Source organism: Drosophila obscura, unplaced genomic scaffold (assembly GCF_018151105.1).
Source record: "Drosophila obscura isolate BZ-5 IFL unplaced genomic scaffold, ASM1815110v1 contig_4, whole genome shotgun sequence".
In the NCBI taxonomy this organism is placed as follows: domain Eukaryota; kingdom Metazoa; phylum Arthropoda; class Insecta; order Diptera; family Drosophilidae; genus Drosophila; species Drosophila obscura.
Window position 1 is genome coordinate 11,033,956 of NW_024542828.1, and position 27,552 is coordinate 11,061,507.

The 27,552-nt window shown below is 44.9% G+C and overlaps 3 protein-coding genes across 10 annotated transcripts; 2 read left to right on the forward strand and 1 right to left on the reverse strand.

Annotated features, from left to right (window-relative positions):
* Positions 1 to 74: 74 nt before the first annotated feature.
* LOC111070268 (growth hormone-regulated TBC protein 1-A) lies at positions 75 to 2,607 on the forward strand. 2 transcript variants are annotated; one of them, XM_022360695.2, is made up of 5 exons: positions 75 to 93; positions 189 to 510; positions 614 to 846; positions 918 to 1,549; positions 1,607 to 2,607. In XM_022360695.2, exons 3-5 carry the CDS (start codon positions 818 to 820, stop codon positions 1,936 to 1,938), a joined length of 993 nt encoding a protein of 330 aa, XP_022216387.1. In that variant the 5' UTR covers positions 75 to 93; positions 189 to 510; positions 614 to 817; the 3' UTR covers positions 1,939 to 2,607. The 2 variants fall into 2 exon arrangements, with proteins under 2 accessions (XP_022216387.1, XP_041451090.1); XM_041595156.1 differs by lacking the exon at positions 75 to 93 and having other exon boundaries at positions 107 to 510.
* On the reverse strand, positions 2,607 to 18,723 carry LOC111070269 (class E basic helix-loop-helix protein 22). 4 transcript variants are annotated; one of them, XM_022360700.2, is made up of 5 exons: positions 18,629 to 18,723; positions 3,955 to 4,142; positions 3,603 to 3,882; positions 3,275 to 3,486; positions 2,607 to 3,197 (listed from the first exon to the last, which is right to left on the reverse strand). In XM_022360700.2, exons 2-5 carry the CDS (start codon positions 4,136 to 4,138, stop codon positions 3,070 to 3,072), a joined length of 804 nt encoding a protein of 267 aa, XP_022216392.1. In that variant the 5' UTR covers positions 4,139 to 4,142; positions 18,629 to 18,723; the 3' UTR covers positions 2,607 to 3,069. The 4 variants fall into 4 exon arrangements, with proteins under 4 accessions (XP_022216392.1, XP_022216391.1, XP_022216390.1 ...); XM_022360699.2 differs by lacking the exon at positions 18,629 to 18,723 and adding an exon at positions 4,420 to 4,577 and having other exon boundaries at positions 3,630 to 3,882; XM_022360698.2 differs by lacking the exon at positions 18,629 to 18,723 and adding an exon at positions 4,420 to 4,577 and having other exon boundaries at positions 3,615 to 3,882.
* LOC111070267 (organic cation transporter protein) lies at positions 8,735 to 27,547 on the forward strand. 4 transcript variants are annotated; one of them, XM_022360692.2, is made up of 7 exons: positions 8,737 to 9,392; positions 22,115 to 22,554; positions 22,614 to 22,866; positions 23,464 to 23,731; positions 24,009 to 24,300; positions 25,397 to 25,723; positions 25,793 to 27,547. In XM_022360692.2, exons 1-7 carry the CDS (start codon positions 9,290 to 9,292, stop codon positions 25,952 to 25,954), a joined length of 1,845 nt encoding a protein of 614 aa, XP_022216384.2. In that variant the 5' UTR covers positions 8,737 to 9,289; the 3' UTR covers positions 25,955 to 27,547. The 4 variants fall into 4 exon arrangements, with proteins under 4 accessions (XP_022216383.2, XP_022216384.2, XP_022216385.2 ...); XM_022360693.2 differs by lacking the exon at positions 8,737 to 9,392 and adding exons at positions 12,301 to 12,483; positions 13,166 to 13,509 and having other exon boundaries at positions 25,397 to 27,547; XM_022360694.2 differs by lacking the exon at positions 8,737 to 9,392 and adding exons at positions 12,301 to 12,483; positions 13,177 to 13,509 and having other exon boundaries at positions 25,397 to 27,547.
* Positions 27,548 to 27,552: the final 5 nt, after the last annotated feature.

Here is a 27,552-nt window from a genome sequence, read left to right on the forward strand (position 1 = left end):
GACTTTAACTACCTCCGTCTCTAGGTCAGACACCATGCAACGTTAGATATGTATCGGATAGACTGATCAACTATTTACGGTATTTTTGAGAAGGTATATTTCGGTATATTTCAGAGGGTCAGTCACACTGATTCTCTGAGACGCGAATTTTATTCGCGTTAAAAACAACAAATTCTGCTTTTTTTTAGCCAGTTGATAGGTGTCACATAAATCTTCAATGAAATCACTAGTGGCAGCTCCAATCGCACCAATCACCAGTCACCAAAAGCACGCCGCTGGCACACGAGACGTGCTCCGCGACACCTGTACCTGTGCCCGCCGCTCCGCCCCCTCACTCCTGCGGCGCGAGGTAAATGTTATCAGTGAAGAGGCGCGCTAAAACGCCTACCAAAGCAGTGAGCAGAGCAGAGGCAGCGTAGCAGTGGCAGAGGCAGCAACGACGAGTGGGCGCACACACAAAAGGCCACCCACCCCACCGTTCAAGGACATCGGACCAGAGTGTGTGTAGAGGTAGGTAGGCGTTTGGCAAGGCTAAAGTGACTTAAAAATAAATGAAGGGCTTTGTGGCAAGCAAGTAATGTTTAATGCCCTTTAACCCAATTGAATGTTGCAGTTGCAGCGGCGGAAGCAGCGCCCGAGGCAGCGACGTAACCGAGCAGCGTGCGCTGAATACCAAAAAGCAATTTTGGTGCCATGCCACAGCCAGAGTCACAGCCGATTGACTGACGCAGCAGAACCTTCACAAAACAGAAAACTGAAAAGACCAACGAACGACCAATACAAACTTGAGCAATACAAAATCTAGTCATTAGTTCTTATGGATGCTACCGCAAGTTCAAAGTTCAGGTGAGTCCAACACGCTCCGCTCCACTGAATATGCAGTGACCCTCAAACTCATTTGTTTTTTTTTTATTTAGCGATGTGGACGAGTATGGCTTCAAACGTGGCCAAAACTTCGACTACCAGAACTATTCTAAGTTCATGGATGGCTACCTGAAGACGCTGACACGCCGTCGCATGAAATGGGAGGCCATACTGCAGCAGAATCCAGATCTCAGCCAGGTAGATGCTAAGCTAAAGCGTTATATTCGAAAGGGCATACCCGGCCCCTACCGTCCCGATGTTTGGATGAAGATATCCGGCGCCGCAGCCGAACAAAGGCGGGCGCCCCATCTGTATCGTAGTCTCTTGAACACCGAAACCTTTGACAAGGAAATCAGCGATTCCATATCAATCGATCTACCTCGTACGTTTCCCGACAATATCCACTTCGACACGAAGAAGCAGCGCCTGTACAACATCCTCATCGCCTACGCCCACCACAATCAAGATGTGGGCTACTGCCAGGGCCTAAACTACATTGCCGGGCTGCTGCTTATCGTCACCGAGGACGAGGAGAAGTCCTTCTGGCTGCTCAAGCATATCGTGGAGAATATTGTGCCACAGTATCACTCGCATAACATGGCCAATCTGCTCAGGGACTTGGCTGTTTTTCGGGAGCTGGTGATTAGGCGCGTGCCCGCTGTCAATAGGCATGTGGACAATTTGGGTGAGTCTACCACCTGTGCATTTCCATTCTTTTCTCAACATTTTCCTCTGTTTTTAGGTCTTCCCTATCCCGTTATTGCCAGCAAGTGGTTCATCTGCATATTTGCCGAGGTGCTGCCCGTGGAGACGGTGCTGCGCATCTGGGATTGTGTGTTTGCCGAAGGCTACAAGATCGTTTTCCGTGCCGCCCTGGCCATGTTTGTTACCCACAAGACCAGCATTCTGGCCTGCGACGATATTGCCGCCTTGGCCAGTCACTTTCGCGACATTATGATCCAGGACAGCATTGTGACGGACTGCCATGGCTTTATAGAGTCGATGTTTGCAATACGCTTGAAGCGCAGCGAACTGGAGAGCCTGCGGAAGGTGGCAGTGTTGAATCCCGCTTAAGATGCGATGCAAGAGGATGTGAAGTTACAAGACCAGCAGATCAAATATAAGATCAAACAAGCAACAAAACCAAATACCAAATTGGAGAAGCAATCGAAAAAATTCAATTATTAGGAGCGTAGTCGTTTAAATGTGTCATTGCGTATAGTATCTGTATATGTATATGTATGTAGGTGTGCCTGTATTATCATTGAAGCCAAAAAGCGATTCGAGTATTAGCCAACGAAATCAAATCAAAAAGAAAACAAACAACCCATGTTACCAAAGCGGAACTAAAGCGGTAAAATTTAAACGCCTGCAGTAGGAGTAGTAGCCAAAAAAACAGTCTCTAAAGTCTAGTTGATATCTTCCGCATATATCATGTATTACCAAATTTACACACGCGCATTTAGCCTACGTTTCACACACACACACACACACACACAACCAACAATCCATCCAACCAACCACAAACGACAACATTTTGTGTTCTTAGTTTTTTCCTGTTGATCAAAAAAGAGTATTTATTTTTTTGAGTATATGTACGATGCATACGAAGGAGATGGAGAGAGATATATAATATGTATATGTCTATGTCTACGTCTAGATTAATATACACACACAGAAATGTGTGTGTACTCTTTTATATAAATGCTTTTAAAGTTGTTACATAGTTGCCTAACTGTATATGTGTCTGTTAGCCACGAACCGTGGGGCCCATGTGTACGGCCTTCGTTTCGTAGAATACTCACTATTTACAACTGATCTGATCTGATACTACATATATATATATCCTGAAATATGATTTGAGGAATTGATTTGTAATTGCAAGACCCCCCCCACACACACACACTACAGCAGCAATGAAGCCCAACCCACACCCCCAACAACTATACTCCAACTGGTGGAGGGGGGAAAAGGTGCTTTGTGTGGGGGTTTTTGTGTCTTTGGATGCTTTTCAAAATAAAACACTACTATTGCTTATTGTTAGTAACTGTAGAAATGCTAGCAGTCTTTAACTAAATCATAATACAAGGGGAAGACTTAACACGTGAGACTAAACTAAATCATAAAAGGGAAGACATGTGGGGAAGTTTGTGCTTTTAGCAAGTGATTCCAGAGTTAGCTTTGCTAATCTGGACACCATCCCATTCATGGCATGCCGCAGTGAGCACCACACATGGGCTCCGAGGAGAGGGCCAGCGAGGTGAGCAGCGTGCGACGTCCAGGATGAACGCCTAGGTTCTCCCAATTGATCCACGAGAGACGAGCAGTGAGATCTAAGTATGAAATAAACACACACAATTAAAGGAATCCAATCCTCTTTCCTCTCCTCAGTTTCATGTCAGCAACCCACCACTCGTATTCCAATTGGCGCGATCCGCTTTGATCTCTCCACGCAAACACTTCTCCACATAGGTCAATGGATCGTAGTCGGTCTGCAGCACCTCTCGCAGCAGGGATATATAGGCAATGGCCAGGCGGAGCGTGTCGATCTTGCTCAATCGCTTCTCATACGGAAACGTGGGCACATGCACCCGCAGCTCATCGAAGGCCGAATTGATGCTACTGCAAAGCGCAACGAGAAATCAAAGAAGAGAGATGGAAGGAGAAGGGGAATGCTTGTTAGTCGACCATTTCTGGTTCGGGGCTTCGGACAGAATAATTTTTAAAATGGAAAAGACCATTTGGTGTACCCAGTTGGTGCGGACCTCTGGATGCGTTTCCTTTCTCGCACATTGGCCGCCTGTCGCTGCATTTTGTAGCTGGAGGCGGCTGAGGCACCCACCGAGCCATAGTTGGGATTGGAGCCGCCCCCTCCTCCGACACCTCCACCGCCTGTGGCTCCTCCAGGACCTCCGTTTCCGCCGCTGCTGCTGGCACTGGGACTATTGCACATCAAGGGCGTGGCACTATTCGACTGATGCACACCCATGGGATTGGTCGAGGAGTCCAAGAGGTTCTCTAGGAAATCCAACAGATTTATTTAGTATTTTCTGCTTAATTTTGTTGTTTGCTTCTTTGAGTCGTATATACCTCCTCCGTGTTGCATATAGTGCTGCTGGATGTGCCGCAGATTGTTCGAGTTGAGGCGCAGTCCGGAGCTGCCACCTGACCCGCCGGCACCTCCGCCACCATTGTTGCCGCCCTGATGCTGACCCGCATAGATGCAGGAGGGCAGATCATTGATCAGATCATCATCAAAGTTATGGAACGGCATGTGGCTAAGGAATAGAAAGGATATATAGGGTTTGCGTATGTGAGTTTTATTTCTTTGGGAGATGCCGTCGGCAAGCACAAAGGTTCGTGGGGGAACTAGAAATTGGAAGTTTCTGTGGGTCCCAAAACCGTGTTAGTTTATTGCAGATTTATTGATTACTTAAAGCTATCATTTTATGAACTTTTTAATGCAAAAGTCTGAATAGTTTTATTCCAAAAATTCCAGGAAAAAACTTATGTCTGTCTTCGCCTCCTTGCAAGCTTTCAAGGACCCTCTCTCACCTTATTGGCGGTGATGAAGACGAATCTGGCAATTGATTCCGCGACATTTTTGTTTAATTTTCCGAGATAATTTCACTTTAGTTCAAGATTGTTTCTATTTATTCCACTTTCTAGCCGTTTTTCAGAACACCTCTTTGACACTTCCGCTGTCCAATAAGTTTAAACGTTTAATGAGTCTGTCTCCCGGGAATTGCGAGCCTTTTATAGTGCCACAAAATCCAATTGGAAATGCCACAACTCTGCCAAAGGAAGGACCCGCGTGTGTATCCTTGCAATCCACCCCTAAGCATCAGCATCCTGACAGCCATTCGCAGTGCGGCGCCCTCAAACGGGTGGGCGGAGTTTCACAAGTACGTACAGGGTGTTTCGGCCCGTTCTTCAAGCGGATGCTGTGTGGGAAAGTCATTCAGCCTACTGGCCTCTGGCTGCTGCCCTACACCCCTTACAACTAGTGCTGGATGGTAGCTAATTATGGTAATTGATTTGTCGTGAGTTGTGGGCGAGATTCTTAGAGAATCTTACAAAAATGATGGGAAATCAGGGCAATCAGATATGTAGCTGGAAAATATGCAATACTTCTTCAAGAAATTGAAAGCTTTAAGACTTTCTGTTCTTGGAATTCTCTTACCATTGATAAAGACACATTTTTATTTCTTTTAAATTCAGTAGAAGGTCCCGTCTAATTCTTAATAGTATTTCTCCTACTTTCTCATTCTTATTCCAGGCATCTTTCCCCCTTCCCTGTAATGTAGCGCATCTCTCAGTCGCACTAACCGACAGCCCCCATTTGAGACACTCCCCTTTCGGCTTTAGCTTTGTGTTTCCTTTCCTTCACCTGTTTTTGACAGTTTGCCATTATATTTCGCGCAGCAGGCAGCCGCCATGTTTGTCAATGGGGCAGAGCAGGAAGAGAGCAGTGACTAACCCTAACCAGGACAACCCCATCGCAAGTCCAACTAAAACTTGAGGTCATGTAGGGCCATATGGGAGATACAAAGTCGGGGAAGTCTGTCAGTAATGAGAGCTCTGTATAGGGGCCACCGAACCTGTTGATCGGACTGCAACTGGAGTTGGATTCCCACGGGATCAGGACAATTACACACCCATGGGAGATATCTCTGAATGCTCTACATTTCACGGATCATTTAACTCAACCAGAACCCCCCAGCCAGAGAGAGAGAAACAGGATCAGGAACCACTCGAAGCAGCCGCAGATCCTTTGTCAACACCAGTCACGGACGGGGCAATTGTTGAAATTGAATTATGTTTATTTGATGTTTTGGTTTACGCGTAAATTAGCTACGTACGTCGGGGGACCAATCTCACCCATCGCTGCTGGCCCGCCCAGTCGGGCGACCGACCCAGGTCGCGTGCCCTAACCCGAGGCGCGAAAATCCCGAGCAGTCGTAGAATCGAACAAAGGGAAGCGGCAATATGTCAGGGCGGATGCGCAAACCTTTTCATTACCAGACAAATTTGCTTGTAGCACGCGTCGGCGCACACTCCACGGTACACCCAGAACTTGGGTCTGTCCCTGATGACAGTAATCAGTTTTGATGGAGGGTAAGTGCCCGGAACACGATCCCGAGATCCAGCTCGAACCGATTGAGCGGCAGATAGGAATAGGAATAGGAACAGGAACAGGAATGTGTGTGCAGTGATGTGGTGTAGTGTGGTGGCGGTACAAAGCTGACATCCTTAAGTGAAATCTTGTTACAAACCAATGTAAACACGATTGTTAATTTAACTTTTCGGAATCGCAGCAGGAAAACCGCCCTATAAACGACGACGGGTACTCACTCTTCCCATCCCAACCCCTTTCTTTGTGGATGATGCTTGGAGTGTGGTTCGGTTCGGTTCGACTCGGACTTGTCATTGGGCCACAATTAAATTATCGCATTTCAAACGAGTGCACCGAAGGAGACGCTAATCGCTGACCCTGACTGTGGGAAAACAGAAAAATAAATAAAATATTCTAGTATATCCTACTCTCATTTGATTTGCATATTTATGCATAATACGTGAAGAGTGCTCAAAGCCTAAGCCAAACCGAACATGTTAATTTTGCTGGAGGGTACACAAAGGGGTACACAAAGCTAGAAGGCTAATTCGGAGAGAAGCTTTGTGGGAAGAAGTGGCTCAAAGGAGGGCCAAATGATTGGAGTTGAAATTTACAGCAGAATTGGAATTTGGAATTCTGGAAGTACAATCCATACTTCAATCTATTCAGTAAACACACATTCTACGTCGCTATAAAGTTTAAAGACCAATCAAATTTCGCACTTTGAAATGCTCTCCAAATTCACTTTCTTTATTTGTGATTATTATGATAATCAAATAGATTAAAAAGTTGTATTTAAAATTAGCAAGTAATCTGCTGGGTAAACCTGTTTTCACGAAACTAAGAATAGTACAAGAAGCACCTGGAAACCAGTTTCTAATCATAGTCGGTACTACTATTCTTCCCAAAGGTATTTCCCATGGATTATCTCAGATCTCAGCAGCAGGATATGCATGTTGTGATAATTGAATCAAACAGTTCTTTCTCACACACACACACACAAAAGCAAACAAACACACAGAAAACAGATTGATAGTGTCAAGAGCTGGTAGAGCACCCATCACCCATCAGCCACAGACCACAGCCCACAGCCCAAGCAACCCCCTGCCCATATGCCGAAGGACCTTTGTCTGGTTTATATCGATTAGCGTTTTGCATTCAAACCAGAGCAAATCCATTCGATGAATCTCTGAAACGGCACACGACCCACGCGTTGAGTACATACTTTTCCGCTGGGATAATCCCACCCCCACCCCCATCCCATCAGCGCACTTCAATCCACGTCATAGTCCCCATCCCCTTTGCTTTAACCACAATTTGTTGCGGCTATTTTTGGGCAGGTCGAGCTCGAAGCAATTGTCTGCAAAATGGTTTGTTTATTTTGATGTTATTTAATGCGTGCAAAGTCCCTGACGTTCCGTTCTGCCATGTTATGGTAACTCCTGAGTATCCTGGGAAAAGCAAACATCCTTGGCGCCATAACCGAGGTGAGTTTGACGCTTCAAACTTAAGCTTTAACTTGGAGCTTTGATGTGTGCTTTTGGGGGAGGTTTAGGTTTAGGTTGGAGTCCCATCTATTAGGATGTGAGGGTGAAACTTTTTTTAAAGGGATATTTTTGTGGGTGCAGTCTTGTTATATGTAAAGCTCTCTGGGAAGTACGAGAAATATGCATCAAAATATAGCCAAAGATTGGGGATTTTACCTTGACTTAGCATGAGATATATTCTCCATTAAAGTGTTACACATTTTACACTTAACAGTTACCTCTCCGAGCAGATAAGATTTGTTTACGAATGCAGGGGGACTGCAGTGCAGACCGATTAGAGCAACGGTAAGTGTCGTGCAAGTTCTAAAAGTTCTAAGAGGAGGGTTCGACCAGCAAGACAATTAAAATCCCTATGGCACGGTATTCGCATATTAATTGATTCCTGGTATACTTCAATGCAATAAGAACAACAGATGAACATTACTTTATCACTTAAAAGCGATTGTTTAATTTGGAAGTTAATGCCGGCAAGCCTCATATGCGTACAATTCCCATAATTCAAGTGAAATATGCCAAGGCCCCCCGAGCGATCAACCAGTCCTCGATTTGGCAAAAACCTTGAGCACGCTTCGCGGGGAATTTGCATATGTTTCGACGAATACCACTTGATCACTTGATCATTCGGATCAACTAAACTAAAGGCAAATATCGCTCGTAGATCGTGGAATGGGGTGGCGGGTTGTATCGTAAGAGAGAGTTTGCGCGGGTCTGGCATTCAGCTGTCACCTGCAGGCAGTCTTCTTTATGAGTATGAAAATGAAATGTTTGCCCAGCAGGTTGATCGAGAGGTGAGAGAGCAGTTTCGTTCGAGTCCAGTGGCGATCAATGAACGTGTAAATACAATTTTACCCACCATTCCCCCTACACTGAAACGTATGCCCTTTGGCGAAAGGTAGTTTAGTTTTCACTTTCAGTTTGTAGAGAGAAACGGAACCATTTCCATCCTTTTGCAGCTGCCATCAGGTAGGGTAGGGTAGGGTATGCCAATATGCGGTCTTTCCCCCTCCCATGCGGTGTATTCTTTTTGTCTTTGCTGTTAATTATAAAACGAAACAAAAACAAACAAGTGGAAGCTTTATTTTCGGTAGTCGCAGACGCACCCGAGGCATTATATCGGCGACTGCCTTTAAGTCAATGCTTGGGGCGCTGCTTCGGTGGTCGGTGGTCGCCTCAATGCTTGCAAGCATATTCAGAACCAGAGTCAGAGTCAGTTAGCCACCGTCCGTTGCACAGTTCGCACGTCTCTTCTCCAGAAAGTACTAGCGCCCGCGTTTATTTCTAGTTGCCTTGTTGACCAGACGATCCCTAATATTGGCTGGAATTACTGGAGGAGTAATGCCAGCGAATGCCAGCACGTCTGGCCAATTTTGGGCCATTGGAACGTGATTTATGTGGGTCAGCAGCAGCTGCCGCAGTTCCGCGAGCTGTTCCGATCGAGTGCCCTAGAGCTACTTAGGAATAGCAAAACCCAACCCCCCACCCTCAACCTTCCCACCAAACCCCCCGGGACCAACCAATGCCGGCTGATAAGCGACTTAAACGGAGGAGGAGTGATAAGTGTCGAGTGTCGCGCGGCGCCAAGTCGTAAATTAAGTGATTTCGGGAAGCTAAACAAAACAGAGAAACTCAAACTGCAAACGAAACTGAAACTAAAACTGAAATTGCCATTCCGCGCGTATCGCAATAATTAGTATATAATCATTAATCAAAGCGAATATTTAAAGATTGCTAAAAACAAAACAAAATAAAAACAAAAGTGAATATGGCAAAACGCCTTGGCAGCCATGATGAGGAGGAGGCAGGAGGGGATCTGGAGTTGCCGTTGTTGTCGCAGCAGGAGCGGAGTCAGCGGAAGAGCGGTACAAGTGAGTATGCTGCCCTCTCCCTCTCACTCTTTCCCACTATTGGGCCATTAAACCAGTTAACTTGGTCAAAACAAGCTAACTGGCACACACACACATGCACTCGTAGACCAACTTTGGCCATAAATCAGTGACACTTGCACATTGCATTCGAGCCAAAGCGGGATACACCGAGGGAAAAGGATATAAAGCCAAGGCGGCTTAAGGCTTACAAATTAATTTTTCCTGGCAGATCATATATTTTTTGTATATTTTTAAACCTTTTTTGAGCATATATTTTAGCTGCAATTAAATATATCCTCTGTTTTTTCAAGTGTATAAGGTTGGGCCACTTTGGGGGTACGTCCATATACTGGTACTGCGGACTTTGCCTTGTGTGTTCTCTCCCCTAATCAAATGTGAATGCGAAATATTTCTGCCATTTAATTTATGGAAATCGTGTAGCGCCAACCCAAAACCAATTAGAATATTTTGAAAAATTCTAACAAAATGCAAACTCAAACTCAAACTTAAATGAAACTCAAAACATATGCGGGTGTGGATATGGGTATGGGTATGGGTATGGATATGGATATGGGGTTATATGGGAGTCGGGCCCCTCCTCTGTTGGTTTATGTTGATAATGTATGCCCCTGCCAGCTGCCTGCTGCCTTCCTGCTTTATTATATTTGCCTTTTGCTTCATTGATAAAAGCTCAGTGTCGGTATCATTTGCCACTCAATAGCTAATTATTTCTGTCGCTTTTTGAATTAAAAATAAACCCAAACACAATTTGCATTTTATTTGCCAGCAGAAGCAGCCCAGCAGAAACAATAGCTATGGCAACAACAACAACAAGCCACACACAGAATACTTACTGTCGTTTATTTTATGAGCATTACAAACTGATTAAATAGAGAGGAATAAACTCGTACTCGAACTGGTGGTTTATGTGGCACGCCTCCCTTCGTGATATATCGCATGCGATAAATTCTGTTTGGTTTTGTTTGAATTTTGTGAACGTGAATGATAAGGGTGGGAAAGTGAATGGAAGGGGTGGATGAGCACACAATGAGGAGGAGAGGAGTAGCTAAATACTCTGCACATTTATTGGGAATTTATTAAAATTTAAATTTATACCCGAAGGAAGTTTCAGAGGTAATATTCCTATGTGCGTATCTCTTCCTACTTAGTTTTTCTTTCCCTCTCATTGGATGTTTAAAAATAAATATCTGTATATATCCACATTACATATATTCGAATCAGAGATAAACCAATAAATCATCCAACATTCCACGTTGACAAACCAAACCAAAAAGATGACAAATTTATAATGTTTTCGATAGAATTGTGCCACAATTCATGGGGGTCGCAGTCAACACCCAAAAGGGGGGTAAACATCAACAGGATGTATGAGTAATATTTTCGTTTGGGACGAATTCAATTGTCAAGTGAGTCAGCCAGTATGAGTACTACGTAGAAATAGTAAAACCGAGAGGTAAACATATATCTCTTAGATTAGTTATGAGGATATAGCATCTGCCATATATATATATTTGCCACAACTTGAGCTTGAACTATCATTAAGTCATCAGTTCAAACTTGATTTCATAATTAACACCATTTATGGCCACTCAATTAGCAACAATTTGGCAACCGTACAAAGAAGTTGCTTGTTTGTTATCTTCGATAACAACTTTGTACTCACTTCATTCGTTTTATTTCAAGTATATAAATAATAATAAATAATTTTCTGGCAGCGCCATCGTAATGAGACGTGCTCATAATAAATGAGTGGCAGATAGAGACCCCGCAGAGACCCCCAACTCATAAATCAATCATAAAGAGGCACCAACTGAAACCGAATTTCGTCAACAATTATTCAGACATCATATTGAGAGAGAGAGAGCGTACCAGATCACCCACTCTCTCCCACTCTGTGTCTATCAGTAATATAATCATAACACCAAGCCAACGAAAGTGGGAGAACTATCGCGTAAATTGCCATTAAATAATCATCATCAAATGCGAACCCCAAAAAAAAAGTATAGCGAAACAAAAGATCCAACACTAACAACGATACAAAAGTGTCAACAAATTGTCAGAATTATAGTTGATATGATGTGATGTGATGTGTGATCTATCAGGCAAATTGCCCCACCACACTGACGGACACTGAAGACATTAGCCGGGCGGGCGTTGAACGATCGCGCTCGCTCATTGCTCAACACGTTCTGACTTGACTGACGATCGACACTGCCTCACCAAAGCCCCCAAACCCGAACCCCAAGCACGATCTCTCATTGCAGCTGCAGTCAGCGGCAGATCGGAGATAGCTATATCATCAATTGATTTATATGAGTACGCGAGTACACCTCAGACGGAAATCCAAATGTGGGGGACGCTGAAGGCTATTCTACGACACTTGTTGACGAAGAACTGGGGATACACTTTCGTTGGATAGGTAAGGGTTCCAATTGGGTACTTTGTGGGTCTAAAAATGTAAGGGTATTATTTATTTATTTGAATAGCAATCCCCATAATTCGTCACACAGTTCCCTTGAGCAACTTAACCAGCTAACTAAGCCATGCCACTCCCCCTGTACTGCAGGGTATGCAAATAATGTTGAGTGAGGCGATGTGCCGGCGATTAAATAACAACAGCAACAGTTTTGCGCGCCAACGTGAGCTGAAGAGAGGGAGCGCGCCAGAACTAAGAGCGGGCCAAAGCACAGCACAGAACACGAAGAGAGCGCGCATCAGGTGCAGCAGGCAGTCGGTCGTCGCGACGACCCCAACATCGGCCGCGATGTCGGCTATCAAAGAATGGTCCATTCCGAGCATCGTCTGCCTCGGCTACGTGCTATGGCAGGAGAGATTATAAAAGTTCTTCGCTTTCGAGAGTGGCGTTCAGTTGCTCTTGGTCAGTCGTTGTGTGCGGAGCCCCAACAGAGCAGTAGCCACAGTAGCCAGAGAGTCTTTTTGTCGCTGTCACTGTCACTGTCTCCGTGTGTCAGTCTCCGTCTCCGTCTGTGTCTCCGTCGTCCGTCGGAATCTCATTCTGAATCTCAATCGCATAGGAAATAGTGCGAGAGCAGGAAGAGTTTTTGTTCGTGTAAGACAAACGTTATAGCGGGTACGGGGACGGATTGCGAGTTGCGAGTGCGGGATACGCGGTGTCCATGGTGCGGGTGCGGGTGCGTAAGTGCGCATAGTATAAAATTAAATACAAGAAACACAAGAAAAAGAGCAGCAGCAGCAACAGCAACAAATGCGAGTGGCAACAACACGATGCTATATCTAATATATATACACGGATATGTGCTAATATATAGACGCCTGATACTTATGATTTTTGTACGAAATAACGCGGCTCCCGCGGCCAGATAATGTTTGGACAAGCCATAAATCTAGAAGGCCCACACAAAAAATTTCATAATTTCCTTTGCTCTCCCTACTCTCTTTATAGTTGTATTCTCTGTTAAAATCGTGTAAATCTATAGCCACTCGCATTTGTTTTGCCAATTGGGAAACGCGCGCGCGAATGCCACTGCCACTTGCCACTGCACCACGCTGCGTATGAGTGATGCCCCCATGCATCCATCCATCCACCCATCCATCGCTCTCTTTCGCTCTGTTTGGGGTAAATGCAGCCAAAAGAAAAACAAAACAAACAAATTTCTCGCACATTTCTCGCGGGTTAGGGGCGGCACCGCGTGTCGTATGCGTAATGCCAACAGACGCTCGTAAAATCAAACAGCAGCTGCCGGGTAGTGCTGACTGATTTTATGTCTCAGTTTCCGTTTAGTGCGCTTTTAGCCATAAATTTATCAAACAAAACAAAAACCAAAAGAAATAGAATCGAGGCGACAACCGTGCGACGGATTTCCGCGCCACAGACATCATCAAAACCAAACTCAAGCTGAAATTTAAACTCAAACTCTAAGAAGTGGAAGGTGGAAGGTGGCAGCACCAGCAGCAACAGGAAGCGGGCTAAGGAAATCACTAGCATCCTTGCCAATTGTGCAGCAGAGTGCTGGCTGCAGGCCAAGACTCTGAGAGGAGTGGCAACATCAGTGGCAGCCGCAGCAGCAGGCGAAGCAACAACATCCAGTGGCAACTTGTTTTGTATATCCATAAGGTAAGCTCATTACGGGACACAGAGGCACAGAGGCAGCCGTCGGAGAGCTTCGTAACGCTGACAACGCGGCAGAGCTGGAGCATCCTGGCATCCTTGCCTGGCGGACGTGCCGCCAGCGACATTTGCTTTGCTCTCCTTTGTTTGTTTATTTGAGCGTCTTTTTGCATACACTTTGCTGACGTGGTGGGTATTATGTATTCGAAAAGGTGCTTTGTAACGCAGAGCAGGTTGCAGTTTCGACTCCACATAAGAGACGAGTGCCCCAAAGAATCTGTAGATTCATTCGAACCAAAAGCAAGTTAAATGAGGTGCTTATGCATCACAGGAAGAAAGAACCTTTAAGGGTATTTAATGCTTCGGCAGTCGAATCTTCTCTTACTTCATTGTTTTTTTCTTTCGTTTTTTTTGTTGTTTTCCTCCGAGTCTATTTGTTTTTGGCTCTAACAACAAAAACAACAAATTGCAAAAGAAACAACAATGACAACGACAATGACTTTATCCTGACAGATTGTTGAAGCCCCTCGCTTTGGGCCCTCTCAGAGTTGGAGAGAGGGAGAGGGCCCTTCAAAGTATCTGGAATTTGCTAAGAAAACTGTGTCCATAAATGGGATAAAGAATGGAAATTGGCTTTAAAATTAGGATTTTTATCAGACACCTAAACATAAATATTCAAAGAAATTGCTTATTACATTAATTTTTATTAATAAATAAATTTCCCGCGAATAATACAAGTCAAAGAATTGCACGAATATCTCTCTTGATTTGCCATTTTATATATCAAGGAGTAATGTTTCATTTTTGTAATGTGTCGAAGAATATTTTTATTATATCATTATCATTCCCCCAACATTTCATTTCAACATATAGTTTTACATTGAAAACCTGACACCCCATGAAAATGAATACCGAACCCCAAGCACCAAGCATATTGAGCTGCTCATAAGCATAAGCAGCCAATTCATGGGAATATCTTGACAATGCCAGCAATAGCAGCAGCAACAGCAACTGAAAAAAGGGGAACAAACAACAAACAAATCCGAATACGAGACGCGAGTACAAGTAGCTTCCTGGCAATCACCTGGCGCCGGTTTTCAGCCCCTTCGTGACTCCCATCTTCTATTTTGTATCATATGTCTGTGCTCTCAACCCATCTTTACCTTGCCTTAGGGTTATGCTAATGCTTATCCGGCTGCTTTGACTCCCACTGACTCTGACTTGCCACTGATTGGAAGCGCATAAAAGTAGCAAATCAGTGAGCACTTTGAAATTGAAATTCTAATCAAAAAAGGCGCGCCCGGCCGCTCAATCTCTCTCCAACAATGACAGAGGGGGTACGGTACGAGTACTCCTTCTGCTTAGCCTGGCTAAATTTGAAATTGCCAAACGATTTGCTATTCGATTAAAAAGACAGCAGCCAAAAAGGGAGGGGAAGGACTTGCCATCGTCATCATCATTCTATTCTCAACAACAACAGCAACAGCAAAAGAAACAGCATCAGACATCAGTCGGAATGATAATAGATTTGTGAATTCATGTTGACAACAATGGATCAGCAGCAGAAGCAGCATTCATTGCAACATCCACTCACAGATTCACATTAAAAGTAAAAACTAAACAGAAACCAAATAAACGGAAGAGAGTGGAGAGTTCTAGCGGACTTGGGTATACTCTATTTTGGAGGCAGAAAAAGATTTATCTGTACATAATGATCTACTAGAATATTTAGGCAGTGAGTTCTTTCTTCCTATAAAAATAATAATAATAATAATAGATATTCCGCATTTATCTGCCCCAAAAGATGAACCCAAATACCCTTCGCACTCTCGTGATGAGGGGTGTCTGCTGTCCATGGCTGATGACCTATATTCTGTGTTGTGTTCAGATGCCGACTGTCCAAGCGTACGGCTGTATCCTCCTCTACCTCTATCTGTATCTGGGACTATGTTTGCAACAAACTGTAGCCAGCCCCGGACAGCCACTGAACCGAATTGGACTTCAGAGTGGAGAAGAGGACATCGGACCCCGACCAGAACCAGGACCAGCGACAGGACGGAACGGCAGCTGCAACAGCAGAAACGCTGGGCGGCAAACGGAAGGAAGCCTGTAAAGACCCTTCAAATGTGAACGAGAACGAAACGGAATTGCCATATTGCATTCGTTTCTACCACTCCCCTCTAGCCACTAGCTTCTAGCCAGCCCCTGGTTCCTGCTGCTGTCTCTTTTTGTGTAATTTTTGCTAAATAAAAGACATCCGCAGATGAACAGTTTTCAGCTGAAATTCCCTCTGTAGCTGAAAAGAAGATGAAAAGGTAGCAGAAATTTGCATAATATATCAACCCACACATATGTGGAAAAGGGGGCAGGACTTGTGGCACGCCCCCTCCCCCAAAACCCCATAAAAACTTTAAAATGTGGCTTTTGTGGCTGCTTCTGCTGCCGTTTTGAATTGATTCGAAAATTGATTTGATCCTTGTGAATCCTCGAACGAAGTGGAATGGGAAGGACACTTCATTGTAATGATTTTGGCATTTGGACCGAGAATTTTTGTTGCAAAATTTTCCATTTTATGAAATCCGATCACACAGAAATTGTCGAGGAGCCGCCTCCTCCAATTTGTGGCAAGTCGTCAATCGAATGTGTGTGTGTGTGTGTGTGTGTGCCGTTCGAGAGGGAACTTTTGTGGGCTTATAAAATGTTTTGGGGAAAAGTGTTCTGTTCGCAACCAATTGATATGAAAATTGCTGACAAATGTTTTTCTTTTCCTAATTTGATTTCTCTGGAATTTATGGTTCGCCTTTTTTATTGGTCATTAGTGTGGAAAATCATTTGGGGCAAAATGAGAGTGAACCCAAGAGAGTTCTTTAGTTTTATTTAAGCCAGAGAATATACATAATTTTATGGCCTACAAATGAAAGCAAATATTCACATAATTCAGTGGTTAATTAATAATTTATTTGGATTTGTTTGGCATGTAAATTTATGTGAAATAAATGTCTATAAATTATGATGAAAAGTGCAATAAAGTATGGATTGCCTTTGGGTGAATAGAAAAGGCTTCTTTCTGAGTAAGAAATATCAATTAAGGGATCCAATCCCAATTAGTGTTTATATAACTTGCCATTAAAAGACTCCAAGACTCTAACAGAAACCCTTGGAAAATCTTTCCATGCCTCATTTGCCATGTTGTTGTGTGTTTGGAAAATTTTGCGCCCCAGTCAAAGTTTTGCTGATTTGTTGAACACAAACACAAAAACTTTAAAGGTTTCTCGCCATCATCAATTTGATTTGTTTTGCTCTGGCTTTTCCGGGCCCATAAAAGTTGAACATTTTGCATAAATATTGTGAACAAAATGTGTGCGAATTTATTGCCTGATTTGCTGGGTGGGAGGAGGCAATTAGTCGCAATAGTTTACTTGGTCCAACAGCAGCAGCTAAATGAGTATCGAATCCAGATTTCAGTTTCCAATTTGTTTATAGGATTTCTGTTTACTGCGAGCCCAAAGACCAGGCCAGGCCACGCCATGCCTGGCATCATTTGGGTTAATTGCAAGGCGTGAAAGTCGTAAATTTTCAGCCATCGATGAAGCAATGATCGAGAGGCACCGAGGGGCACGTAGTACGTGTCGAAAGTTAAATTATTTATATAATGTTTATTGTGCGTTGGGCGAAAATCGAATTTTGAATTTTCCATTCGCCATTCCCCATTCATTTCCATTATTCGTCATCCCGCACCGAAATGCAATTTCCACACAGGCATTGCGCATACGCCCCGTTGCACACCGCTGCTGCTGCTGCTGCGGAGCTGTGGCCTCAGTTGCTTGCCTTGCCTCAGCTGCCGCTTATCTTTTGCAAGCGGCTGTCACACGGCTGCAATTAGGCTGACAAGTGATGAAGTGGGGCATGGGGATTTGGAACCGAGGAGAATGGCCGACGGGCCTTCATCCGGCGGGATGTACCATGTACATAGATGTCCCCATCATCATCATGCTCATCCCCATCCCCATTCCCGTCCCCTTGCCCATCGCCACTCATCCTCCACTCATCGCACACTTGTCGCCGAAACGGAAGCGCAGCTCGTTGCTGCTGCTGCTGCTGCTACTGCTGCGTGCAAGTGTCTGAAGATTACTATTACCCACTTGCCAGGCAGCCTGCTTCATGCCACACCACACCCGCAACCGCACTTGCACCCGCACCCGCACCCGCCACACTCTCTCCGTATCTCCCATCCCAGCGGAGGCAGTCTGCATGCATAATAAACAAATCAAATCCTATAAATGTGCAAATTAGCTGTGTGCAACGTCACCGAACCGGCGGCTCTCTACACTGTGCAAGAAAAGCGAATGAATGCCAGAATCTGGAAAATACAAAGTTTGGATATTGGAGAATAGAAGCATCTTGTGTGCATTTTTAGCAGCAACAACTCCCTATGCAATAATTGCAAATTTATCTTTTATATTATTATTATAGGAAACATTACTCATACGAGTAAAAATCTCATTTTTAATCTTATTTTGGGTATCCTACTTTCCCGCAGTGTACAAAATGCAGATGCAGGCGTCATCATTATCATTGCTCCTCTTACACCCCTCTCACATCTCTCTCTATCGCTCTTCCCACATCTCCCTCTCTGTCACCCTCTATCATTTCATGAAAGTGAATGCACTTTTATATGCATGACTGCTAATTACAGCGACAATTTGTCTATCTATCCCCACCCACCCCTTGGGATGTCACCAGTGCTAAGCGCTTTGCTTTTGTTTTAAAAATATTTAGCACGTTTCGGCTTTTGTGATTATGACGCCCGCCGCTTCTCTACTCAGATTTCTTTCCCCTCCTCAGCCTTTTGATAATTTCCATGGGAAACCCCCCAATGATTTGTCATTGTGATTTTGGGATTGCTTTAAATTCCGTGTAAATATTACCGGGCAGAAATTTGGGTAAATCTGAGGAGCTTTTACTCTATTAAAAGAAATGTTTGAGGCACAAATTTCGGGCAGAATAAATTTCTAGAATTTCTTGAATTAAATGATTATAAATCTCAGGAGTTTCCTGCCATATTATCTGACATTATGTATAGGAAAATACCAGAATGGTAATTATCTTTAAGCAATTTGCTTACCATTTTACAACCTGTCATATTTACAATAATTTGTTCGCCTATAAAACTTTTCTTTAAACAATAGTATGCATATGAAAAATTTAACCAAATTAACAATCGAAAAAAACATGAGCTGAGGGGAAACTCCAGACTAATTAGATTTTGTTTTGTTGAGTGTGGAATTTCTCGCATACTCGTATTTATGCAAAAGTCTCTCGCCTCTCTCTCTGGCAATTGTCTTTTTGCCATATTTTTTAATTAACCATCGTGAATGGAAGAGCTAAGCAAATTATTAATAGCCAAATAGATGAGGCGAGAGAAAGGGGGGAGCTCTGGCATTGACTTTTCAATTGAAACAAATCATTATTTGAGCAGCGTGTGGATCGTATTCAATTGGTGCTGGTGCTGGTGCTGGCGCTGGCGCTGGAGGTGCCTGAAGTGGCTGTGGCGGTGGCGCTGGTGGAGCGTGTCAAGAGATCGCGCCCACAGACGCATCCGCATCGGATCGGAACCCATGGGAACCTATGTGCAGATGTGTGGATAGCAGATACATATACATATATGTATGTACAATTGTTATGATCGTGCGCCGAATAATTGGCGTTTTTATGGGCCACTATGTAAATGTAATTAGCAAACAATTTGCATAGACTGTAGTGTGAATAAAAAAAGGCATTAATGCCGGAATACCCCTCCTCTTATGCATGCAAAAAAGAGAGAACTAGTTTCACATCTGCAATGCAATAAACGTGGCATATTTGAAGCAGTTCTTTATTGTGTGAATGGCTATTGAATATTCTGCATGGCTAAAACATTCATTAATTGCTGGTAGAACAAGTTGTAAATGCAAATACTTGGCTGAATAAACGGACATGAATATATCGGAAATGGCACTCACTTTTTCTTAATGATAAATGCCATTTGTTTTATGGTTCGGCTTTCAATTGAGTTCAGTTCTTGCTAATGAAAAGTTATGGGCTTTAGTTAAGGAAACAAATAAATCGCTCATTGATGGTCTGTTGGTTTGTTTGTTGAGATTCCTACCCATCAGATTGAAGCACTCTTTCATTCACTTAAAGCCCTGGCATTCCCTCTGCAGGGATTCCCATAACTCTCACGAGCTATCCGCCACATATCAATCTCTCTCTGTGACAAACATTTCTGGCATTTCTCGCGAAGAGTCGGGAGTTAAATTTGCATATGTCCATGGGCCGGAAGAGATATTCCATGCCATTTAGGTTGCGGGATTTAGCATATGTGGCCAGTGGGCATTGCAGCATCACTCTCTCATCTCCCTCTCACCGGCCCTGTGGTTGTGGCAGTAAAATTCACGCGTGATAAGCAGTTGAGCGCACATTTTCACGCACTTGTAAACAGGGAATAAGCGAAGCGTGTCCGCGAAAAGCCGCAGGCAGGAGAATGGAGTCCAACTCCCACTCCCTGGCAATGGGGAGCGGAGCTGCTGTGTGTGTGTGTGTGGGGGGTGGATGGGAGCCTGGTAGGATAATTCATTATCAATTTTATGGTCCAACCTCTCTCTCTCTCTGGCATATCCTTGGCTGCAGTTGCAGTTGCAGGATTAGCTTTTGGTCAGTGGTGGAGTTTTCCCAAGGAAGGACAGGCTGTTGCGTTACTGCTATTACGTTACTGCTGCTGGCTGGTGGCTGCTGGTGTTTGCTGAAGGTCGTCTCGTTGTCGCTCGTTGTGGGCTCAACGGCTCAATCTCAATGCTATAAACTACGTCGTCGCCGCCATCACCATCACCATCCCCACCCCCCCATTTCCCAACCCGCATGCCCATTCCCAGCGACATTTACCTTCAACTCGCAGCAGCAGCAGCAGCATCAGCATCAGCAGGCGTTGCAGGCCGGTATGTGCAATCTGGTGGCACGCTGAAAATAACGCTAATTGCATTTTGCAGCTGCCAGTCGCTGCCCCTGGTCACACACCAGCTACACCAGCCATCTCTGGGGCATGCCACACATCCTCTTTCATGGATTTGCAGGCCAATAATTGCCGGAGGGCTGCTGCTGATCAAGCAATATTGTCGAATCGACAGGTTGCTGGTTTTTCGGATTAACATAAACTCTCGTACGTTGAATTTAATAGAATTAAAAGCGAAACATTTTAAAGGTGAAATTAATGGCAGGGGCAAATGGGTTTTGACAGTGGAAATTATAGGGAAACATATCAAGGATGTTGTGGGTTTTTATTACTTTTCCTGTCGCGTTTTCCATCCATTTATTGGAGGAAGAAATTAAAGGATATTTTAGCTGGCTTTTGAATAAAGTTACTCAAAGGAAGTGTTCGAGTCTGGTGCTGCTGCTAATCTGCTGCTGCTGCCTCCCAATCACACCACAACACAACACAACAAATTCCCCAAAGTAAATTCCCCATTGACGTGCAGTAAATGGCTTAATTTTGTTTAATTATATGAACAGCTCCGACCAACAGAAAAAGGATTATGCAGCATTTGTGGCGGCTAACTAAAACTAACTAGAAGCCAAAGCCGGGAGTGATTTCGATGCGATTCGATATCGAGAGTGGGGTAAAAGTTTGTTTGTTGCCTACTTTGGGGCATTGATACCTTCGGTAAAGCTTGGGGCTCTGGCACTTGGGACTTCTGCGGCTATATACGAACTCATTCCGTGCCAAATCCCAGACAAAGCCAATGCGCTACAAAAGCCTCTGGCTGGTCGTCCGGCCACAAAAGAAAAGGCCAACAGAGCACAGAGAATAGAGAGGGCAAGGGCGAGGGGAGTAGAGAGGAGAGGGACATGCGATAGGAATGAAATCGAATCGCAGAAAAAAAAAGTTCAACTAGCAAAAGGACACGAATATCCCCACAGCCAGAGCCACAGGCCACAGCTACAGCTACAGGCGCCCATCCCCAAGCAATTACATTAAATCTTGGCTATTATTCTTTTACTTTGTAGAGTTCTCTGTGTTCTGCACACAACTTTTGCGGCCCGCACCCGCTCCCAAGCCCTCTAGCCACTGCCTCTCTGTAGTTAATCGCCTCCAACGTGATTGAATTCCATCGAACGCAGGTTGACCAATGACCGGACCAGGCATTGGCATGGGCAGGGGACTCAGTTCTAATAAATGAAATAGACCCGCTTGACTTGACTGCATCTGACTCTGGCTCGGCTCCTGCCTTGCTCCTGCGTTCGTCCTTTGGCTGTTTCTGAGAGGCTGCTGGCTGTTTGACCCCGGGACTGGGTTTATGGCCAGTCACTGACCACTTAACTAATTGCTCCTTTGTGTGCCACTGACACGGGCAATAAAATTAATTCTCATACGGACATGTTGCTCCCTGCTCCCAGTGAGGAGTGGTTTTGGTGGCATCTATCAAGTCAATTATTTGCATGTTTCACTCTCAATCTTTGGTTGGATGCAGATTGGAGTTCCTGCTAGAAGTTGGAGAGAATATTTGATACCCAATAGGGAAATTCTTTTGCACTCCATTATCTAATTTACCTTCTCTTCTATCTCTTCTTTTTCCAGTTCCTGTGTGCATCATGCACAACACCGGCAAACCGTCCCTTACACCCACCACCACCACCGGCACCGCCTCACCGCCCACACAGCAGCAGCAGCAACAGCAACAGCAGCAGCAGGGTACAAGGCCACAGTCGCCGTCCCCTGGGCGGCATCAGGATGAGGACGAGACCGATGTGATTGGCGATTTGATGGGACACTATGGCAAGTGGCAGCTGCTGATGACGGTGCTGCTGTCACTGTTCCAAGTGCCCAACACCTTTCACATATCCTCATCGGTGTATCAGGCGGCCAACAAGGACTTTTGGTGCCAGCGGCCGCCGCAATATCCGCAGATGCCCGTCGCTGAGTGGCGCAACCTGAGCGGCTCCACCGACAACTGTCATCGCTTTGAGAGCATGGGCTGGAGTAGCCTGGGGAATGCGACAACGCTAGAGGTGCTAGAGGTGAGTGAATGCTCCAAGACAAGTCCCAAAAGAAGAAGGTCTCACTGTCTCTCTTTCAGGCAGCGGAAGATGCCGCTGCCGAGGGCAAACTGGTGGCCTGCGAGCGATGGGAGTACGCGACGCATGATAATGTCGGGAACACCTGGACATCGCAGTGGGATCTGGTGTGCGACAAGGAGCACATGAAGAACGTGGCCGAGATGTTCTTCCTGCTGGGCGTGGCAACAGGTGGCATCATATCCGGCTATCTATCGGACAAGTTTGGCCGCAAGACAATGCTCTTCATATCGGCCATCCTGCAGACCATATTCGGTGAGCATCATCCCCATCCCATCCGCTCTCTCTCTCACGCTCTCTCTATGCACATTGTGGCCTTTAAAGGCCACACACTCACCTTCAACGTGTCATCATGACATTGGCCATGGCTGAGAGTCTCGTCCCCCCAGCTGACTGTGAACTTGGACGTGTCTGGGGGTCAGCACGACAGCGAGTGGCACTCAGGATAGGGGACGGGTTGGGTTGGGTTGCGACGGGACGGACTCTCGAGCTGCAGTTGTGGCTGCTGCCGCAAGCAAGCCCTGTTGTCCTTGTTGATTAAATCTCTCTCGTACAATGTAATTGGAATTTGCATTCAAAAGGACATTACTAATGAGGAATTGGACGCCACACGTGTGTGTGTGGACGCTGATGCGGAAGCGAATGCTGCAATGCATTCTCTCTTGAAGCAAGGTTCATGGTTGATTGGAAAGCGTTAATGAAGGTGCTTCCCTGACTCGAACATTGATTAGTGAAATCAGCAGGGAAAATGCCCATAATTGTGGGTTTGGGAAGAGAAAATCCTATCGAAACGGAAAACATGGATGTTACTCACATAAATATATATCTCCCACTCTCTGCTTCTATCCACAGGTCTCTGCTTGTACTTTTGCAGCTCCTTTGAACTCTATCTAACGCTGCGTGCCCTGCTCGGTCTGGTGTCCGTTTCGGTGACCTATTCGGCCCTCATTTTGGCCATCGAGTATGTGGATGGCAAGTGGCGGACCATCGCTGGCATGTACAATCTCTTTCCACTGCCAATCTCCTACATGATCATCTCCGGCCTGGCCTATCTCACGCAAGACTACCAGGCCCTGCAGCTGTGCATCGGTTTGCCGGGGATCTTCCTCTGTTTTCTATGGTAAGAATTTCCGCATCCATTTGGAAGGTAAACAAACATCTCGTGGCGAGTGTAAATTGCCATGAAATCTCCCAGCCCAGCCAGCATGAATCTTTATGTACGAGTCTATGCACGCGGTATATAGATCAGATCAGAGACTGCCGCATAAATAACAAAAACAGCGCGTGGGTGTCCGAGACGGAGGAGACTCTTCCGCGACGGCACATGTTTTCCCAGCTAATTTATTTGATTTTTTTTTGTTTGCTTGCTCTCTGTTTTTGGTGTCTGGTCTCTGTAGGTTCGTGGTACCGGAATCGCCACGCTGGCTGCTGGTCAAGGGTCGCGTCGATGAGGTACGCCGCATCATTGAGGCAGCCGCCAAATTCAATGGACGCCAACTGCCAGTGGACTATCAGCTGACGCCGCCGACGCAGGAGAGCAGCTCCCAGAATATAACGCATCTGTTCCGCTCCAGCTATCTGCGGCGCATCACCATCTGCTTCCTGTGCATCTGGTTCACCATGAATCTGGTCTACTATGGCATTATCCTCAACATGAGCTCCTTTGGGGGCAATGTCTACTTGAATTCGGTGAGTCTGTTCTGCCCGCGCCTTAATTTGCATCAAGTATCCGCCGCGTGGCACATCCACTTAGGATTGCGAATGGATGGAACATTTCATCTGATCAATCAAGCAATCATTTAGCCAGGCCAGTGCTAAGTGCCCCCACTCGTCACAGATTGGGCGTCCGTCAGCCGATGATGATGAAGTCCGCCTAATTGGATTTGTCAGCTATTCCATCAGCAGCACCGCGGAACGCGGATTGTCTGTGGCATGTCAAAAATTCTGCTCGCTTGTACGGGGTGTGAAAATGTGTTTGCAATCGAATTATGATGTTGCTTGCCCACATACGCCCACCACCTCTCCACGCCATTCTACTCTCCATGGACAAATCCCCCATAGACACCACCCACCACAGCCATCTTATGGGAGTCGTCGAGCCGTCGGGTCGGGTCCGGTCCGTTTTTTGGGGTCTCATCTTTGATGCTGGCAGGGGGCCAGCAGAATGTCCGGGGCTTGCCGGCGTGTTGTAGTGCTGAGAGGAGAGGCCTTGGATTAGCGGGCCGGCCGCACAAAATATACAGAATATAAACATGTTTGGCATTTGGTTTTCGGTTTTCGGGGGATTTTTCGATTGTTATAAAATGTTTAAGGGATTAATGGGGGCTTTGAGAGATGAAAGGAATATTGACTGTAGAAACGTGCTATACGGATAAAGAATTTCTCTTTGATATTTCAGATTTTTAAGAGCAGAAAGGAACTCTAAAGAGAGTCCCACAGGGTGGAATCCCATCGATCTATAGTCCGATTATAAAAAGTTTAAGGGATTTATTTAAGCATTTTTTACAGAAATCCCACTTCAAAGAACCATTCCCCGCTTCCATAGTTTTCCCTACTTTCCCAGCCATTTGCTCATCACTGTAGGAAAATCCGACAATGGGCATGGCATGTCAGCGGATGGAGGCGGAGGAGCTTTTCAGCTAATTTATTGCATAATTTATTTTGACATTTGCGTGGCGCACCTTTGATGCCGCACTGATTTAGTGCGCCCCGACGACACTTGACAACTTTTTGCTCACTTCAGTTCCCCGCTCTCTCCCCCGTCTCCCCTCAAATGTTTCTCTAGGCACTAGCTGGCCTAGTCGAAATACCCGCCATCGCTGTGGCCATGTACATCATCACGAAGGTGGGCAAGAAGTGGCTCTTCTGTGCCACTTTGTTCTGTGCCGGCGTGGCCTGCTTCTGTGCCACCATCACAGAGGGGCGCGAGGATATACTCTGGCTGAAGATCACATTCCTGATGATGGGCAAGTTCACGATCAGCGCCGGGAACACCATCATGCCGGTCTACACCGCCGAACTGTATCCCACGGCCATACGCAACGTCGGAGTGGGCGCCTGCAATGTGGCCGCTGGATTGGCCCTGATCCTGACACCCTATATATCGCTGCTGGCAAGTCAAAGAACCCCAAAAATATCCTTGATGCTATTTCATTTCTTGATTCTCTCATTCATGATTCAGAACAAAATCGAGGGCCATTTGCTGATGGCTCTGCTCACCGCCTGGAGCATCTTTGGTGGCTTTGTGGTGCTCTTTCTGCCCGCGACGGCTGTGCGACGGAATGCTGCAAATTCTGGCACGGGGGGTGGCGTGAATGCTGCCAGTGCTGCCAAGCAGGTGTAATAATCGTTGCTGCCTGCCCAGCCTCTCTGCCCTGTCCTGCCCTGCCTCTGCCTCTGCCCCGCCCTGAAGAACAATATATATTTTGGCTGGTCCAAAGTATGAGCTGATGATGAGATGAAGAGCCCAGCCACGCGCCTGGAACCTGTAAACGAGTCGACATATCCACCGCCTCAAGCCACCTCCACCAACAGATCCCACAGATGAATAGATAAACCAAATCGAGTTGACACGCAATTATTAATGGTAATCGAGCAATCGAATGTCCAGATCTATGCCAATTTATAGAACGCTAGAACACATGTCACATGTCAGGCAGGACCTTGTTTTTGCGTAGCGTAGCACGTAGTGAGTATCTTAACAATTAACATAAACACAACTAAAGCGTAATGCAACAATGGCTTATAGCTTATGTCATAGTCTCTAAGTAACGCAACAAAATGAACACACAGCCCACAAACAGCAGCAGCAGCCGAAGTACCCTGCAAAATCTGTAAAAGATTCAGATCAGATTCAGAGCTCAAAACGCAGCTTCGGTTTAAATCGAAGGCAAGGAATTTGTACACAATGTTCGGGGAGTGCTTGAGGAGACAAAAAATGTCTGATAGATGTGCAGAACTTTCATTGCAAAAGAAATACTCGGTGGGATATAGCCCAGGCCTCTGCTCTGCCCTGGAACTCTGTGTAATTGTTCAATCTTTTTGAGTAAATCACAATAGAATATCTTGTTGAATTAATGCATGTACGTGTGCAAGTATTGCTAATTAATTAATTAATTAATTACAAACACACAGAAATTATATGTCTTGTCAATATGTCTCAACGTACACATAATCTTGTCGTTGTCGTTGTTGTCGTTGTCGTCGTCGTCGTCGTCTTCTTGTTGTCTATTAATAAAATGTTTTCCAAACGCGAGATCAATTAGTAAAGTGAAGAGAAGTGGAAAAGAAGAGAAGAGGCTAAATAAATCTTCGTGAATCAAAAAGAACAGAATTGTAATCTCTAGTAATTGTAGTCAATTAATGCTTAGTCCTATCCGTACTATACCATACTTTATATGTACCACTATAAAGCAGATCAGTCGTCACTAGGTATCGGTCAATTATATGGATTTGTATATAGTACAGGTACATCTACAGGTACATCTACAGGTGTGTATGTGTCCTGGAAAAAATGTGCCCCCAGGACGAGAAGTTTTATTGTTTAAAGTCCGCAAAACAAAAAAATGAAAACAGAACAACAAAATTTCCAATATTAAATGCATTTAACAATTAATATATATGTACATACATACATACATATATGTGTATATACATATAGTAAAATGAATCTGTTGAATCGCTTGTTGTACTTATCTTGTATCTTAAATGAATTGTTATACTCATTTCTACACTTTACTCGTACTATATTTTGTATTGTATTATTTTACATAGTTTATGCTTAATGTTTTTGTTGTCTACTGTACTTACGATTTAAGATCCAAAATCCAGCTGAGAAGTAAATGGAATACCCGAGAATCAATTAATTGTTAATTTTTAGGGTGCCAGAAGAGTTTGAATAAAAATATACATACATCCATACATCCATATATGAAAATTGTT